This window comes from Phyllostomus hastatus, unplaced genomic scaffold (genome assembly GCF_019186645.2).
Source record: "Phyllostomus hastatus isolate PE091 unplaced genomic scaffold, TTU_PhHast_1.1 phas_contig_150, whole genome shotgun sequence".
Classification (NCBI taxonomy): domain Eukaryota; kingdom Metazoa; phylum Chordata; class Mammalia; order Chiroptera; family Phyllostomidae; genus Phyllostomus; species Phyllostomus hastatus.
The window spans coordinates 5,092,255-5,107,953 of record NW_025333611.1 but is presented as its reverse complement, the minus strand read 5'-3'; the positions used below and the strand labels follow the sequence as shown (position 1 = coordinate 5,107,953).

Below are 15,699 nucleotides of genomic sequence, written 5' to 3'. Positions count from 1 at the left end.
TCCTGGGGTCCCAGACGAATAAAAGGACTTAGAATTCTGGAAGCTCTGAAGACCATGTGGCTCCAGGCCTGGTGCCGGCAGGGCCTTCACAGATGCGGGGTGGGGGGGGGGGGTGATCCTGGGTGCGGGCAGGAAACGTGGGTGCTGACGGACCCAGGCCGGGAGAACCCAACCGCTCCTTTGCCTGCGCCCAACCCGCTTCTCTTTTCCAAGAGCGCTCTCGATCTGTCCAGAGTGGCGGTGCTGGGCGGGGAAGGACAGAAGCGCTCGGAAGGAAGAGAAATGACTTTGCAGGAGTGCAAGGGAGTGCAAGGGAGTGCGGGAGCTGCGGGAAGCAGCAGCCGTCAGAGCCCCGAACAGTGGGGACAGGAGGAAGCACAGATGCGGGCCTGGAGCTCAGGATGGCGAACGGATTGGGGCCCAAATCTCTCGACACGTCCACCCCCTGGCCGGCACGCTGACTGACTGGCCCCCCAGCCCCGAACGCCCCTCGTTGGGCAGAAAGGTCTGCTCCCTCTTCAAGACCCAGGGTCTCTCCTTTTAAGCTCCTGCCAGACACCTGGGAAGGATGCTGTTAGTTCTGGGTTACCACGTTCCTTTGTCTAGAGAAGAAAGGCAGCGAACACCCTTCAGCGTGGTTGGGAAGCTGTCACGTGACCCCTCCGGGTGCTCTCTAGGAAAGACACCGGGCCTCATCCACTTTGTAATTTTTCAGTCTAAGATGAAACAACCTCCAATCATTTTGCGGGGGAAAGAGTGTGGGGTATCGACCAATCTATCAAGCGACCAAGTATCCATCCATCCATCCATCCATCCATCCATCCCCCACACACCCATGCACACAGCCGTACCCCCCGTGTGGAGCCCGGAGCCTGGCGCACACACCCTCGTGCTCAGCAGGGGTACGACAAACACTGAACGAATAGAAGAAAACGGAACATGCTCTTACCAGATTTCTTTTTCCCGGCATGCTCCCTGCACAGGAAGGAAGGGGCGAGAAAGAGTGATGAGTCAGTACCTGTCGTGTGCTGACATAAGTTACTCTGTTAGGAAACTGAGATTCTCCGTCTCATAACATGTCCAGCCAACAAATAAAATGTAAGCCAGCCCCAGGGACCCACATTCCTTAAAAAACAAAACCCTCTTAATTTTCTCCCTTTCCCAGACAAGTGCTCTGGTGCCCTGGGGAGGAACTGGTTGGGTGGGTGGGGGGCCTCCACATTGCACCAAGCCTGACGTCCACCTCACCAGGCACAGGGGGGGCCCTGCCCCATTCTCGGGATCCCTGAGACGTGGACCTGGAGCAGAAGGCGGTTGGCGGTAAGCAGAACACGCTGAGAAGACGGGGCAGAAGTACGGACAGCAGTGAATGAAGCCCATCTCCCCCACGGTGACATGGGGACACTACTGTGGGCGCACGGAATGCTGCCTGATGGCGACACCCTTACCCTTGTCAGTCAGGTCAGAGTTCACACATGCAATTGCATGACAAATGCGGTACCACGACACAGAATCTGCCAAGTGCCTTCCGGGGGGATTATCCCATTAGCAAAAAGGTTTCCAGCATTACAGGGAGAAAATCGAGGTGACCGGAGGTCAGGTTGGGACAGGTGTTGTGGCAACAGTAACATCAGCTACTTATTACTTAGTAATCTCCCTCTGCCGGGACCCAGCCCAGTACTTCTAACTCACTCGTTTACTTCTCGTAAGAACCCTAGGGAATTGGTGCTCTTTTTATGCCCATTTAACAGATGAGGAAAATGAGGCACAGCTAGGTTAAGTAACTTGCCCTGAGCTACACAGCTAGCAAGTAGCACAGCCAGGGTCAAAACTCACGCCTATGTAATTTTTAGAAATTGAGATATAATTCACACAGTGTGAAATTCATTCTTGTGAAGAGTACAATTCACTGGTGTTTAATATAGTCACAAGGTTCTACAACCATGACCACTATCTAATCCCAGAAAATTGTCATCACCCCAAAAAGGAGCCCCCTTTCCACCAGCAGTCACCCTCCAGTCCCCCTCCTCCCAGCACTGTGCGCGGTCTCTAATTCTCCGTCCGTCGTGGACCTTTTGTAGGAATGGGATCAGACACTGGGTGGCTTTTCACGTCTGGCTTCTGTAACGCAGCGTCCTGTTTTTAGGGCCCCTGCGGTGCTCACAGGGGTGCCCCCAGTCGGCTTTCTTCTTCATCACCCACCTACGGTGACAAAGGAGGCTCCATATGCGCAGTGAGGACTGGCTCAGCCCGCTGGGGGGAGAGGGGGAGGTCCTCAACCCAACTTACTCTTTGGGGGGATTCAGGTCCTCAGGTCTCGTCTCAAAGAACTGCAGTACCTCGTCACACTGGGAGATGTAGGGGGGCAGCTGGATCAGGGCCTGGAGAAGAGGCACGGGTGAGCTATTAACTCGGGGTGCTCCAACCGGGGCCAGTGGCAGGAGCCCAGCAGGAAGGGCGGCAGCTTGTTAAAACACATTGCCTGGGCTCCCGCTGCCCAGACATTCTGATTCAAGTCGGGGGTGGGGCCTGAGAACGTGCATTTCTAACGTTCCGTGGCGCTGCTGGTGTGGGGACCACACACACCATCAGTGCATGTACGGGGGGGCAGCAAAAGTTAGGTTTACAGTTGTGGGCACGCGGAACAGTCTATTCCGTATTTATTGCACTATTTGCCACACAGACAACCGTAAACCTACGCTGGCCACACCCTGTACACACACATGAATATTACAGGCGTATCTGCACAAAAACTACGTACGTATTTAGACAAGACCACAAACTGTGACCCGCACGCCACACCATTATTCTTCTACCGCACCCCTCCACCGGAGGGTGGGCGCCTGCCGGTTAACGCACCCCCGTTCGTTCAGCGGGCTGCCCGCCCTAAACACTTAGGTCTTTTCCGACAGGCCTGCGTCCATGCCCTAACTCATGGACCTGAAGGGGTAAAGGGAAAGGGCTGGTTTTTAAAAACATGTTTATATACATATATAGTTTTTAGAGCAAGAGGAAGGCGGGGAGAGAGAGAGAAGCATCAATGTATCAATGTGAGGGAGAAACATCAATCGTTTGCCTCCCATATGATCCCCAACTGGGGATCAAACCCACAATCTAATATGTGTCCTGACCAGGGATCGAACCTGCAACGTTGTGGTGCATGGACGCGACGCTCCAACCAACTGAACCACCCGGCCAGGGTGCAGGGTGTGAAGGGACTGTTTCACGAGTTAGGCAGAGGTGAGAAGTTCCCAGCTTTGTGGGGCTGAAACACGCAGGACCTCCCACTGCCCAAGTCCGGGCTGTTTTGCCACCTGGGCTCCCCAGTGAAAGGAGCCTCCACCGCCTCTTCCGTGAGGAGGGTCAGGGGGTGGGTGGGGGCACGAAGCCGGGCTGGGCCTCCATTGTGTTGGTGGCGTGCCCACCGGCAGCTCTGCACCCAATGGCTCAGTGGACGTTTTTTATGCCCAGCTCTGTCTGCACTGGATTCTATGCCAAATGGGAGAGAAGTCATGGGTGCATGGGACCACGAAAGAGTCCGACAGGAAGACCCGGCTCCACAATAAACAAACAGCTCCGTTGGACAAACATGGACTCGAGCCGCCTCTGACCCTGTCCCGAGGACGCAGATCTGAGGGCAGTGGAGTTGTGCCCCCCACACACTTCTTCACCAACTTGTACGGACGTGCGCAGCACGGGCGACTCTGCCAGCCATCCCACCGGGCAGCGGAGGGGCAGGGGTGACACGGGACCCGCTCTCTGTGCAGAAGGCCCCGTACCCCTGCACCTGCCCCTGCCTTCCCGCCGCCCTCAGGGCGAGGCTGGGCTGGAAAGGGCAAGCCCCGCATTGTCTTTGCAATGAGCCCATCACAGCTCCCTCCCCGCCCCGCAAGGTGACGCTGCTCCTGGACGCCGACAGGTTAACGGGGAGATGGCTGGGGAGTCTCCGGTGGGACACCTTCCGCAGCGTTTCCGGAGTATTTTGACCCCGTGTAATTGATTTCTCCAGCCTATAAAAAATTCTAACCGTGGTGAAATGCACCTAACCTAAAGTGTGAGTCTTACCCATTGCTCGGGGTCCACACGGCTCAGCGGCACTCAGCACGCGCACGCGCACGCTGTCGTGCGCGTGCCCACTGCCCATCGCGAGAGCGTCCCTCGTCTTGCAGAACGGCACCTCCGTGCTCATTCATCAGCGCTCCGTCCCCTCCCCCGGCTCCCGGCACACCCCACCCCACTCCGTATGGATCTGAGACTCTCGGAGCCTCGGGCACGTGGGACCATCCGGTATTTGTCCTTCGGTGACTGGCTTCCTTCATTTGACATAATGTCCCCAAGGTTCATGCATGCTGTGGCCTGTGTGGGCATTTCCTCCCCTTTCAAGACTAAGTAATAGTCCACTCTATGGCTTTATCGCTTTTTGGGTTGCTGACCCCATATGACCTTGGAGTGAGGCTCTGAATTTAAAAAGCCCATCTCTGCCCTGGCTGGCGTAGCTCAGTGGATTGAGCGCAGGCGGCGAACTAAAGCATTGGAGGTTCGATTCCCAGTCAGGGCACATGCCTGGGTTGCAGGCCACGGCCCCTAGCAACTGCACATTGATGTTTCTCTTTCTCCTTCCCTTCCCTCTCTAAAAATAAATAAATAAAATCTTAAAAAAAAAAAGCCCATCCCTCCCCGCATAAGACCTGCCCCAGACCTGAAGTGGGCAAACCTGTGAGGTGGGTACTTAGTTTTTTGTTTTCTAAAGATTTTATTTATTTATTCATCTAGAGAGAGGGGAAGGGAGGTAGAGAGGGAAAGTAACATCCGTGTGAGACAGAAACATCAATTGTTTGCCTCTCAAATGCCCCCCAACCTGGGACCCTGGCCCACAACCCAGGCATGTGCCCTGATCAGGAATCGAACCTGGGACCTTGTGGTTCGCAGGCCAGCGCCCAGCCCGCTGAGCCACCCTAGCCAGGGCGGAGGTGAGTGTTTCAGTAGGGTCCCTCCCCTGGTCCCTGGCTGCTCTGCCCTTCTGGAGTGAAGGATGCTGACCTGGTACTTGCGGCTCACTGACTTTTGACATTAATCTTGCAGTGGCTGCTGTTCTGCAGCAGATCCCCGGGACCTGGCTTCTCCGGGCCAGGGCCAGCGAGCCCAGGAGGACACGTGCAAGCCCGCCCGCCCGCCTCCCCGCCCCATTTCTGTCCGCCTCGCCGGCTGGGTCAGCACAGCAGGTATTCCTTCTCCAGGCCAGGTCCTGCTGCGGTCCCCAGCCCCCGTGGGCATCTTCCTCTGAAATCCTGCAGCTCCGGCAGTCGGAACCACATAATGAAGGAGCTGGTTACACGCTGGACTGTGGTGTGTCCCAGCTGCTTCGTGTGCAAAAATCTTGCGGCTTCCTCCCAGACTGCACCAACAGCATCTGTTGGCTCAGCACTCGAGGGTCCGTCTGGGCCGCCGCAGGTACTCCTGGGACGGCTGGCCCGTTTTAGAGATGGGGAAATGGAGGCTCTGGGGAAGTGCCCAGCCTTCCACCCAACATCCTCAGAGGGCAGGGGCATGTGGCTGTTCGTCCTGCACCGCCCCCCCACATCCAGACGGTGCTGGGGAGACCCTGATACCTGGTCGAAAGGAAGAGGGCTAGATGTGGCCACGTGTGACTGTGTTTGCAGCGAGCGGGGTGGGCCCCGAGGTGGCCACGGTCTCTGCCCAGAGGGGGCCTCCCAGGGTGCTCCTTGCCGAAGTGGGCCGAGGCCCTGAACCGACCACGGGACAACGAGGTCCATGGAAACCTCCCGGCGGTGCCAAGTTCTCTTTCGGTTTTGAGCAATTCCTGGGAAGTCGACGCCAAACCAAACCCCCAAGCCGTGAACTACAGCCGAGTCGCTAATGCAAGGCAGCTCTGAAGGCTTTGATGTGTGCCCCTTCCATTGCGGAAAGACAGGCTCGCCGAACAAACGTGACCTGGGGCAGGCGAATAATTCTGCTTCTGAAATATTCCAGGGCTGCCTGGCGTTGGGCCGGGGGTGTCCAACAGCCGCAGTTCCAGGAAAGCCCGGGTCTTGTCCTGGGGGTGGAATCCTGGCCCCACGGGCACGAGTGGCTGGTCGGTGCAGGGAAAAGGGAGGAGCAAGTCGTCCTTGCCGAGGGGACTCCTCAAAGGTCAGACAGGCCCAGGCCCGGATTCCGGCTCTGGGCGTGCCCATCCCCTCCCTGCCCCTCCGGGTGGGTGCCCGTCGGTAAAATGGAAATAAGGAGCACCCGCCGCGGAGGGCTGCGTCACGGAGTAAGGGAGCCAGGGGCTGGAAGGACCCCGTCGTGCGCGAGCTGCCTGGGAGAAGCAGTCCGCCCGGCCTTCGGCTCTCTGGGCTGCAGCCAGCACAGCGCTGTGGTGGTTTCCAGAGGTGAGCCTGGAGTCAGCAGACGCTTGCACTCAGAAACGGGCCTGGGCCGGAGGGAAAGCTCTGTGGTTTCCCAGCGCCCTTTCGGTCCTCTCTAACTTCCAAAGAACATCCCAGAAAGTGGGTGCTCCTCTCTCTTTATGCTTTAAAAATTAGACTCCACTGGCGTAAGAACGCTTACCAGGAGACGCCCCTCCTGACAAGTCTGTAAGGGCCCAGCACAGTGCTGTGGGCCGTTGTACAGAAGGTCTCTATAGCTTATTCTTGCTGACCGAAACTTTGTGCCCGCCGGTGAGTGACTCCCCACTGTCCCCTATCCCCAGGCCCCGGCCCACCATTTCACTCTTTCAGATTCAGTCTGTGAATCTGACCCTTTGAGGTCCCTTCCACAAACGGAATCATTACGGTGTTTGTTCTTCGGTGGCTGGCTTGTTTCGCTCAGCACGATGTCCTCAAGCGCCACCCGGGCTGTCACACATGGCAGAAGGGCCGAGTGGCCTTGGAGTGTTCGCGCCTCCTGCATTTAGGTGGTTCCCGCATCGCGGCCACAGTGAACAGGGCGCAGAGAACGCGGGTCACGAGCGCACGGAGGGATGGGAGGTGGCGGGCATGAGAGAGCCAGAATCAGAGCTGGACCTGTCTGACCTTGGACGTGAGCCCTCAGCAAGTGTCGTTGCTCTTCGAGATCCTGATGTCAATTCTTTTGAGTAAATACCCGGAAGTGGGATCGCTGGCTTGTACGGTAGTTCTGTTGTTAGCCTGATGAGGGACCCCCCCGCCCACCGCTTTTCACGGCAGCTGCGCCATTTTGCTTTCCCACCGATGGGAGTGCAAGGGTTCCAGTTTCTGCACACCCTCACCAACACTTATCCCCCCCAATAACAGCCATCCTACCAGGTGTGGAGTTATAGCTCATTGAGCCTTTTTTTAAAAGATTTTATTCATCCATTTTTAGAGAGGGGAGGGAGGGAGAAAGAGAGAGAGAGAGAGAGAGAGAAACATCAATGTGCAGTTGCTAGGGACCGTGGCCTGCAACCCAGGCATGTGCCCTGACTGGGAATCGAACCTGCGACACTTTGGTTCGCAGCCTGCGCCCAATCCACTGAGCTACGCCAGCCAGGTCATTGAGCTTTTTAAAAAAGATTTATATGTGATTCTCTTTTTTTAAAAAAGGATTTTAAAAGAAATAAAATCTTTTTAATTTATTTTTCGAGAGAGGGGAAGGGAGGGAAAAAGAGAGGGAGAGAAACATCGATCTGTTGCCTCTCGCACATTCCCAACTGGGGACCTGGCCCGCAACCTAGGGATGTGCCCTGACTGGGAACCGAACCAGTGACCTTTTGTTTCACAGGCCAGCACTCAATCCCTAAGCCACACCAGCCAGGGCTCACTGTGCTTTTGATCGACCTTTTCCTGATGATCAGTGACACACTGAATATTTGTATGATTAGGTATATGTACCTGTTGGTCATTTGTGTATCTTCTTAGGAAAAAATGTCTATTCAGTTCTTTAGCCCATGGTTTAAATGGAGTTATTAGTAGTGTTTTTACTATTGAGATAGAGGAGGAGTTCCTGTCTGTTTTAGAGATGAACCCTTGTGAATGGGTTCATGAACCTTTATCCGATATGTGGTTGCAAGTATTTTCTCCCGTTCCATAGGTCCCCTTTTCACTCTGCAGCTTGCTTTGCTGTGCAGAGCTTTTTAGTATGATATAGTCCTACTTGTTTATTTTTGTTTTTGCCGCCTGTGCTTCTGGTATATCCACAAGAGCTCACGGCCAAGAGCTCAGCAATAAATCCATACGTATGGTCAACTGACCTTTAACAGAGGCGCCGAGAATGCACAGCGGGGAAAGGGCAGGTCTCTCCCACAAACGGCTCCGGGGAAGCTGGGTGTCCACATGCAGAAGAATAACACTGGGCCCTGATTTGACGCCACACACACAAAAATCAACTCACAGTGGAGTGAAGGCTTCAACAGAAGACACATTCCCGGAAGGACACACGTCTCGAACCTGCCTCCCGAGAGCAGCGCCAGGCCCCGAGGAGCCTCCGTGGTAGCAGGTGGACAGGCTTTTAAAACATTTTTTTGTTGCTGCTGTTCCATTTTTATTTATTTTTACTTTTATGGCTCATGATACCCAGTTGTACCTTCTGGTTCTAATATAAAATCTCCTCCAAAATGTATACTTTTCAGGAAGTTAACAAAGTGAGTGCAAAATTTAAAGGAAAATATTCATAGTAATACATACGGGAGGTAGTAGTATATGGTAAAAGTTTTGAAGGGAGGTCGCCAGGGACTGGAGTCGGGTAAATACTATTATACGGCCTAGAGAGTGCTTGAAAATATGACGGCAGGGCGTACACATTCACAGATGTGTGTGTGTGTGTGTGTGTGTGTGTGTGTGTGCGCGCGCATGTGTACGATTTAAGCTGCGCCCTAACAACGGCCAGTTAATGGCTGAGGTCCGTCCCGCACCAGCAACGCACGCTTCAGCAAGTAAGAGACTGCTCCCTAGTCCTCACTTCAGAAAAGGCTCCTTCACAGCTTCAGTGACCTTGACCTCTGGCCAATGCCACAGCCTTCACTCACCAGCAGACCAGCCGCCAGAAATGACCTTCTTTCCTGGTGAAGGAAGGGTGTTCCAGAAACACTCTCAGACACTCGACTCTGGCCCTTGTGTGAACCGGACTCGGTGCGCCCAGCATGGCCATCCAGTGTGTGTGTGGGGGGGTGGGTGCGCCCTGGGCCTGGAGCCCCGAGTCCCCTGCGTTCGGCCTCTTCCTGAGGATGTCATGTGGTCAGGGTGAGCTGGTCCCGCGTCTGTCTCGAGGAAACTTCCACGCCAAGTGGGGTCAGACAGACAGTTGGTATTTCAACGAGCTACCAGGACCACTTGAGAGGCTGTTGGGGGAGCTTGCAGGTGGGACAGGGCTTGGCTGAGTCTCGTTTTCATTGTGTTTTGATGAACAGAACTTCTTCAATGTAATGGAGTAAATACGTCGATCATTTTGCGGTTGGTATTTTTGGTGTCTTTAGAAAATTCCTCTCTACCTAGAGATTATAAAGACATCCTCCTATTTTTGTCTTGTAGAACCTTTTATAGCTGCCTCTTACAGTCCAGTCTTTCATTTCCTTGGCAATAATTGCATGTGTGGTGCGAGGGAGAGGTTTGTTCTTTCTGCTTTTTTCACATGTGGATGTGCCTTGACGCAGGCAGCCCATCTGTCCTCGGTGATCTGCAAGGCTGCCTTTGTCGGTGACCTCCATGGCCAAATACGCACGGTGCTTTTTCTGGGTTCTCTGTTTCGCCCCGTTGGCTCACCTCTCCTTGGGCCAACGCCACACTCCGGGAAATGCTGTACCTTTACAGTGGATCTGGGAGAGCAGAAAGCTTCTTCCACTGCGATGCGCACACACCCGGTAGCCCGCTGTGGGGGCGTCTAGGGCACTCATCTACATGTACCTGGTGGAGACCACCGGTTTCTGTTCCAATAAAGGTGACAGTGACAGATGGAACTGGCTTGCCACAATGACATGGACAGACGGAATGCCTTGTGAAAGCCCACGTAGTCTGAGGAAGACTTCACGGACCTTGTGAAAAAGAGGGCACTGTCACCTCCTTGCAGGGGGGCAGCTCGCTCCAAGCCGAGCCCAGGGGATGGAGCCAAAACTAAAATCCCACAATACCCGCTCTGCCTCTGGCGCTGCATCAACAAGCCGGGGGTGGGGTCACTCCCACCGCGAGCTCACAGAACTCACGCAGTTTCCCCCTGGGGTCAATCCAGGCGAGGTCGAGGTCTCTGCACACTCCCGGTCAGAGGCAGGCAGCGGCTGCTGTCCCTTATAGCTTCAGACTTTAAACCTCCCTTCCCACACCAAACGTCCAGCACTTGGGACTCCCTGGGCGGGAGGAAGTTGTGACCGGACAGAAGCTGGGTGTCTGGGGAAGACGCAGGAGGGTGCACTCGGGGCTGAGAGACAGCAGCTTGTGGGGAGGGTACCAGCTGGAACCTCCCAGCTGCTCGAGGTGACCCCAAGGGTCCAAAGTTCTTGCCAACGGCTTGGACAAAGGACTTTTAAGCTTCAGATGTTTGGAAAACCACAAAGAGAGCTGGGAGACGGGCGTCGTGTGTTTGCACCTGACTGTCCCTGTCTCTTACCCCTCTGTAAGGATATCCTCGGGAGAGAGAAGAGTCGGAGTTGTATCTGCTTCTACGAGTTCCACGAGATACGTGCTTCAGTATTTCGGCCCCTTGAATTTTACGTTCTCGGAGAGGCCGTGAGCGGCAGGGGCGTGCCCAGGCCTAAGAGGTCTGGTTCAATGCTCAACCCCGCCGATCCGTCCCCGTGGGCAGCTCTGTGGGGCCTCCCTGCCCCACGGACACAGTGGAACAAGACACCCACCGGCAAGGTTCCCGGAGAGATGAACCGAGGTCGCGTGTGGCAGAGAAGACACGCCATCTGGAGGGACGGTCCACCCCTCTGTGACGTCTCCTGCCATGCGAAGGGCCACCTATCCATCCCTCCTCTGCCCCCTTTACATTTTTTCCTAGATTTACTAAAATAGGATTTATGTTCCCTAAACGTCACCCGTGATAAGTACACTAAGCTCGATGATATTTAGTAAATTACAGAGTTGTGCAACCGTCACCACAGCCCTACTTCTAGAACTCTCCGTCACCTCAAAAACTTCCCCCGGCCTCATCTGCAACGGAGCCCTCCTCCCAGCGCCCCAGGCCCAGGAAACCACTGGTCTGCTTTCTGTTTCTATAAATCTGCCTTTTCTGCACATTTCACATAAATGAAATCATACGTTATGCCGTCTTTTTCATCTGGCTTTTTTTTCCACTGAGCATCATGTTTCTTGAAACTCATCCACATGGCAACATTTATCATTATTGCACTGCGTTTTATTGCAGAATAATATTCTATTCTATGGTCATTCTGCATTTTATCTGTTTACCCAATGAGGAACATTTGGATTGCTTCCGACTGTGGGCTGTTATGAAGTGAAATAATGATGTGCTGTGCTGCGAACATTTGCATCCAAGCCTTTGTGTGGATGTTAGTTTTTAATTCTCTTGAGCATATACTTGGGAGCGGCCATATGATACATTTCACTTCCAAAGACACTGCCCAGATGTGTTCCGAAGTGGCCTCCCAGCCCACGTTCCCAGCTTGGCGAAGGGTCCAGTCCCCCCATGTCCTCAGTAACTCTTGGTCCTCTCTGACTTGTGATGATGGCCAGTCTAGTGGCTGTGTGGGTATCACATTATGGTTTTATATTGCACTGCACTAGTAATTAATGATTAATGATTAATGATGCTGAGCCCTTTTTCATGAGCTTATTGACTGACTATTGTCTACCTTCCTTCTATTCAAATCTTTTGTCTGGTTTTAAGCTGGGTTGTCTTTTTATTACTGTGTTTCAAGAGTTCTTTATGTAGTCCAGCCCTGGCTGGTGTAGCTCAGTGGATTGAGCGCGGGCTGCGAACCAAAGCATCACAGGCTCGATTCCCAGTCAGGGTACATGCCTGGGTTGCAGGCCATGACTCCCAGCAACCGCACATTGGTGTTTCTCTCTCTCTCTCTCTTTCTCCCTCTCTTCCCTCTCTAAAAATAAAATCTTAAAAAAAAAAAAAGAGTTCTTTATGTAGTCTCAATACAAATCCCTTCTCAGAGATATGAATCACGAATATTTTCTCCTCATGTGTGACACAGCTTTTCATTTTCTTCGTGGTATCAACTCACAGAAGTGTGTCAGTGTAATGAAGTCAAATTTACCAACTTTGGTCTTGTGGTGTCCTAACTGAGAACTCTTTGCCTACACTAAGGTCACGAAGACTTTCTCCTACGTTTTCTTCTAGCAGTTCTGTAGTTTCTGCTCTTACGTTTAGGTCCGTGATCCCCTGTGAGTTGGTGTTCTGGGCACGATAGGCCCAACGTATTTTCTGCATGCGGATGTCATGTTAACCCACACCGTTAGCTGAAAAGATGATTCGTTCCTGTTGAATTTCTTGGTGCCTTTGCTGAAAATCAGCTGCCTGTAAACCCATCAGACTTTGCTCCTAGACTCTCAGTTCTGTCCCGCGGACCTGGGTGCCAATCCTTGTAACAGCCCCACGCCGTCCGGGCTCCCACAGCCGTGCAGGGAGTTTTAAAAACCGGCAGCACAAGCCCTCTGATCTCATTCTTCTTTTTCAAGGCTGGTTTGGCTATGTTGGGTTCTGTGCATTTCCCCAGACACTTTAGGGTCATCCTGTTAACTTCTTCTTCTTCTTTTTTTTTAAAGATTTTATTTATTTATTTTCAGAGTGGGAAGGGAAGGAGATAGACAGAAACATCAATGTGCAGTTGCTGGGGGTTATAGCCTGCAACCCAGGCATGTGCCCTGGCTGGGAATCGAACCTGCGACACTTTGGTTCGCAGCCTGCGCTCAATCCACTGAGCTACGCCAGCCAGGGCTGGATCATCCTGTTAACTTCTAAAAAACAAAAAGCCCACTGGGATCTGGACAGAGATCGCACTGACTCTGTAGATCAACCCGGGGGACACCGCCACTTTACCGCTGCTGAGCCTCCCCTCCCCTCCCATAGACGCGGAATGTCTCTCCGTTACAGCGGAGCTTCTGCAGTTGCACTCGGCGGTGTCTGCGATGTCAGTGCACAAACCTCGGGCTTCTTTTCCTCCTGCACCCCTGAGTGGTTCATGCTTTCCGGTGCTACTGGGAGTAGAATTATTTTCTTAATTTCACTTCTGGGCTGTCGGGTTCATGGGGATGAATAGCATCGAACGTATGTCTAAATGCGTGTAGAGACACACAATGGACTTCTGTGTGCCCATCTTGTATCAAATGATCTTGCTATGCTCGTTATGAGTTCTGACAGGTTTCCGGTGGGTCCCTTTCGGTTTTCCACAATAGAATCAGGTCATCTGTGAATCATGGCATTTTTACTTCTTCCTCTCCAACCTGTATGCCTTCTCTTTCTTTCTTTCTTTTTTTTTTTGCCTGCCCACCCCGGCTAGAACTTCAAAATAGAACAGAAGTGACAAGAGCAAATGTACTTGCTTTGTTCCTGGTCTCCGGGGAGAGAGATCATCAGCTGCTCCATTTTTAAGGCATTTCTTGCTCTTCCTACCCTTTCCCCATCACCGTGGCTAATGACTTTAATTTAGAGAAGTAAATACTAAAGATAAGGGAAGCTAAACTAAAAAACATAAAGAATATGCTCTTTCCCAACCACGGTCTCAATTCAAACAAAATGTAACCAAAAGCAGGCCCCTTGTATTTTAAAACATTCAAGAGATTGGACACCGGCTGCCCTGTGTGCACTTCTGGACCGGTCACGCGCAGTGGGACACTACCCAGCCAGTAAAGGGAGGCGCAAGAAGGTGTTTTAACAGCGTGGGAAAGCCTCACATTATAACACGAAAGAGAGCAACAAAAATAACACAGATGGGATGGTCCCGATGCCATAAAGAAACGCACATAGGAGAGAGAGGAAAGAAAGTATGTGAAAACTCTAAAAACTCTCCATCATTGTTGCCTCTGAGTTGAAAGATCATGGATGATTGTTTTTTCTAATTTCTTTACGTTTGTTTCAACTGAACAGCTTTTCACAGCGAGCCTCCGACAGCCAGGGAAGGAGAAGGGGAGGGACCCCGCCCACGGGGCAGACACAGGCCGCCGTCGCACACACGTACCTTGCAGTACTCGTCGATGGGGATCAGGCGCTTGACGGCCACGTCCCGGATGTGGCTCCGCCGGAAGAGAATCTTGCCTGGACGAGAGAACACACGGCATCGTCAGCGGGCAGCAACCAGCTCTCAGCCAACGGCAGGGTGCGCTGTGGGCGTCTCTGGGAGGCCTAAGTGGGACCCAAACTCTGGGCTGTCATCAGTATCCCCTGTGGGACCTGCCCGGGGCCTGGGGGACCCCCTGCTTGGTCCTCCAGAGCCCTGGTCACAGCTCTAGTGCAAAGGCTGGAGGAAGTGGGGCCCGGTGGGTAAGTTATGATGAGTTAGAGGAGGCAGGCACCCCTACTCCCGCCTGGCGCTCTGAGGTCCGCCGTCCACCTCCAGGGTTCTCACGCTGCCCGGTAGGTGCAGCGAACACTCAGACATGCCCCAACCTCACGGTTCGGTTTCCGTTCCTCGTCCACCTTCTTTCCGCTCTAGACTTAAGTTCCCCGGCACGTCCCACGATTCTGTGCCTTTCCCTCTGCCCAGGATACTGAACCTCACCCACCGTCCCTGTTGGGAAACTCGTACCCACTGCACATGGCTAAGAGTTGCTGCCCCTTCCTGACTGTGCACATCTCCTTACCCCTTTACCGGGGTTCCCACCAGTCATGGGGCCCGACTAGAGCTCCGACAGGGCTGTGCCCTCACCATGGGGCACTAACATCTGATCGATGCAGGGAGGTGGCTTCCACACGCAAAGACGACAGACCCCTCGGAGGTCTTCCTTGACTGGTGTTTGCAGCAGAAGGATCCCGAGCCTCCCTCCCTCCCTCACTGCACGCCGAGGGTCCACCCACTATGTCCCCGGTGCCATCCTGGTGCCGCCCTGGGGTGAGGAGCCGCAGCCTCCAGAGCAACCTGCAGGTCGAGGAAGCGGGTCACAGGCAAACACAAGTACGTAAATGATGCCCCCCAGAGCCCCTGGAAATACCCAAGACACTGCAATGTTATGGGCGAGGGTTGTTTAAAGCAAGTCTGTGGGTTCCCAGGAGTCCCGTCAGGAGAGGGCAGCCAAGTGCGTGCGCCAGGCTAGCCTGGGCTCCGGGTTCTGAATGTGCCACCCACGGGCAGGGACAGGGAAAACCAGAAAAAAGACATCACGGAAGGCCACAGAGGTGGGAGACAGAGATGAGCCCCTCTGCCATGCTTAGGGAGATCCTCCGGCGGGTGGGGCAGGGTCTAGGGGTGAAAGGCTCAGGGAGACCACAGCTGTCCAGACGGCACAGCGCGGACACCCGCAGGAAGCTTCACCGACCCTGGTCTGAGGTCGAGGGGCGGAGTCTGGGTCCCGAGGCTGGCGGGGCGAGGAGCCATGAAGCACTCACTGTTCTAAGACCAGGCCTGGGCGAGCGGGAACAGGATGCCAGGGCAGGATCGAAAGGGGTGCCGGGAAAAAGCCGATTGATTTGGAAGGATTTGCAATGCAAGCTGGCAAGGAAGATTCGAAGCCAAAAGGACCATTTAGCTAATTCAACATTTAAAATAATCAAACATCTTGCTTCTGGGTGAAAAAGCACCATCAGGAAATTAGGTAGCTAGGGTCATCATAAGCAAAACTTTTT

General features: G+C 53.7%; 1 protein-coding gene across 2 annotated transcripts in view; it reads right to left on the bottom strand.

The window, feature by feature from the left end:
• SH3PXD2B (SH3 and PX domains 2B) overlaps positions 1-15,699 on the bottom strand; it is a 79,448-nt gene that overhangs the window by 24,652 nt on the left and 39,097 nt on the right. For both annotated transcript variants that reach the window (XM_045823811.1, XM_045823820.1), the window contains exons 4-6: positions 14,099-14,175; positions 2,290-2,381; positions 950-975 (exon numbers count right to left, since the gene is read on the bottom strand). In XM_045823811.1, the coding sequence (XP_045679767.1) occupies positions 950-975; positions 2,290-2,381; positions 14,099-14,175 (195 nt within the window). The remainder of the gene's footprint in view (positions 1-949; positions 976-2,289; positions 2,382-14,098; positions 14,176-15,699) is intronic.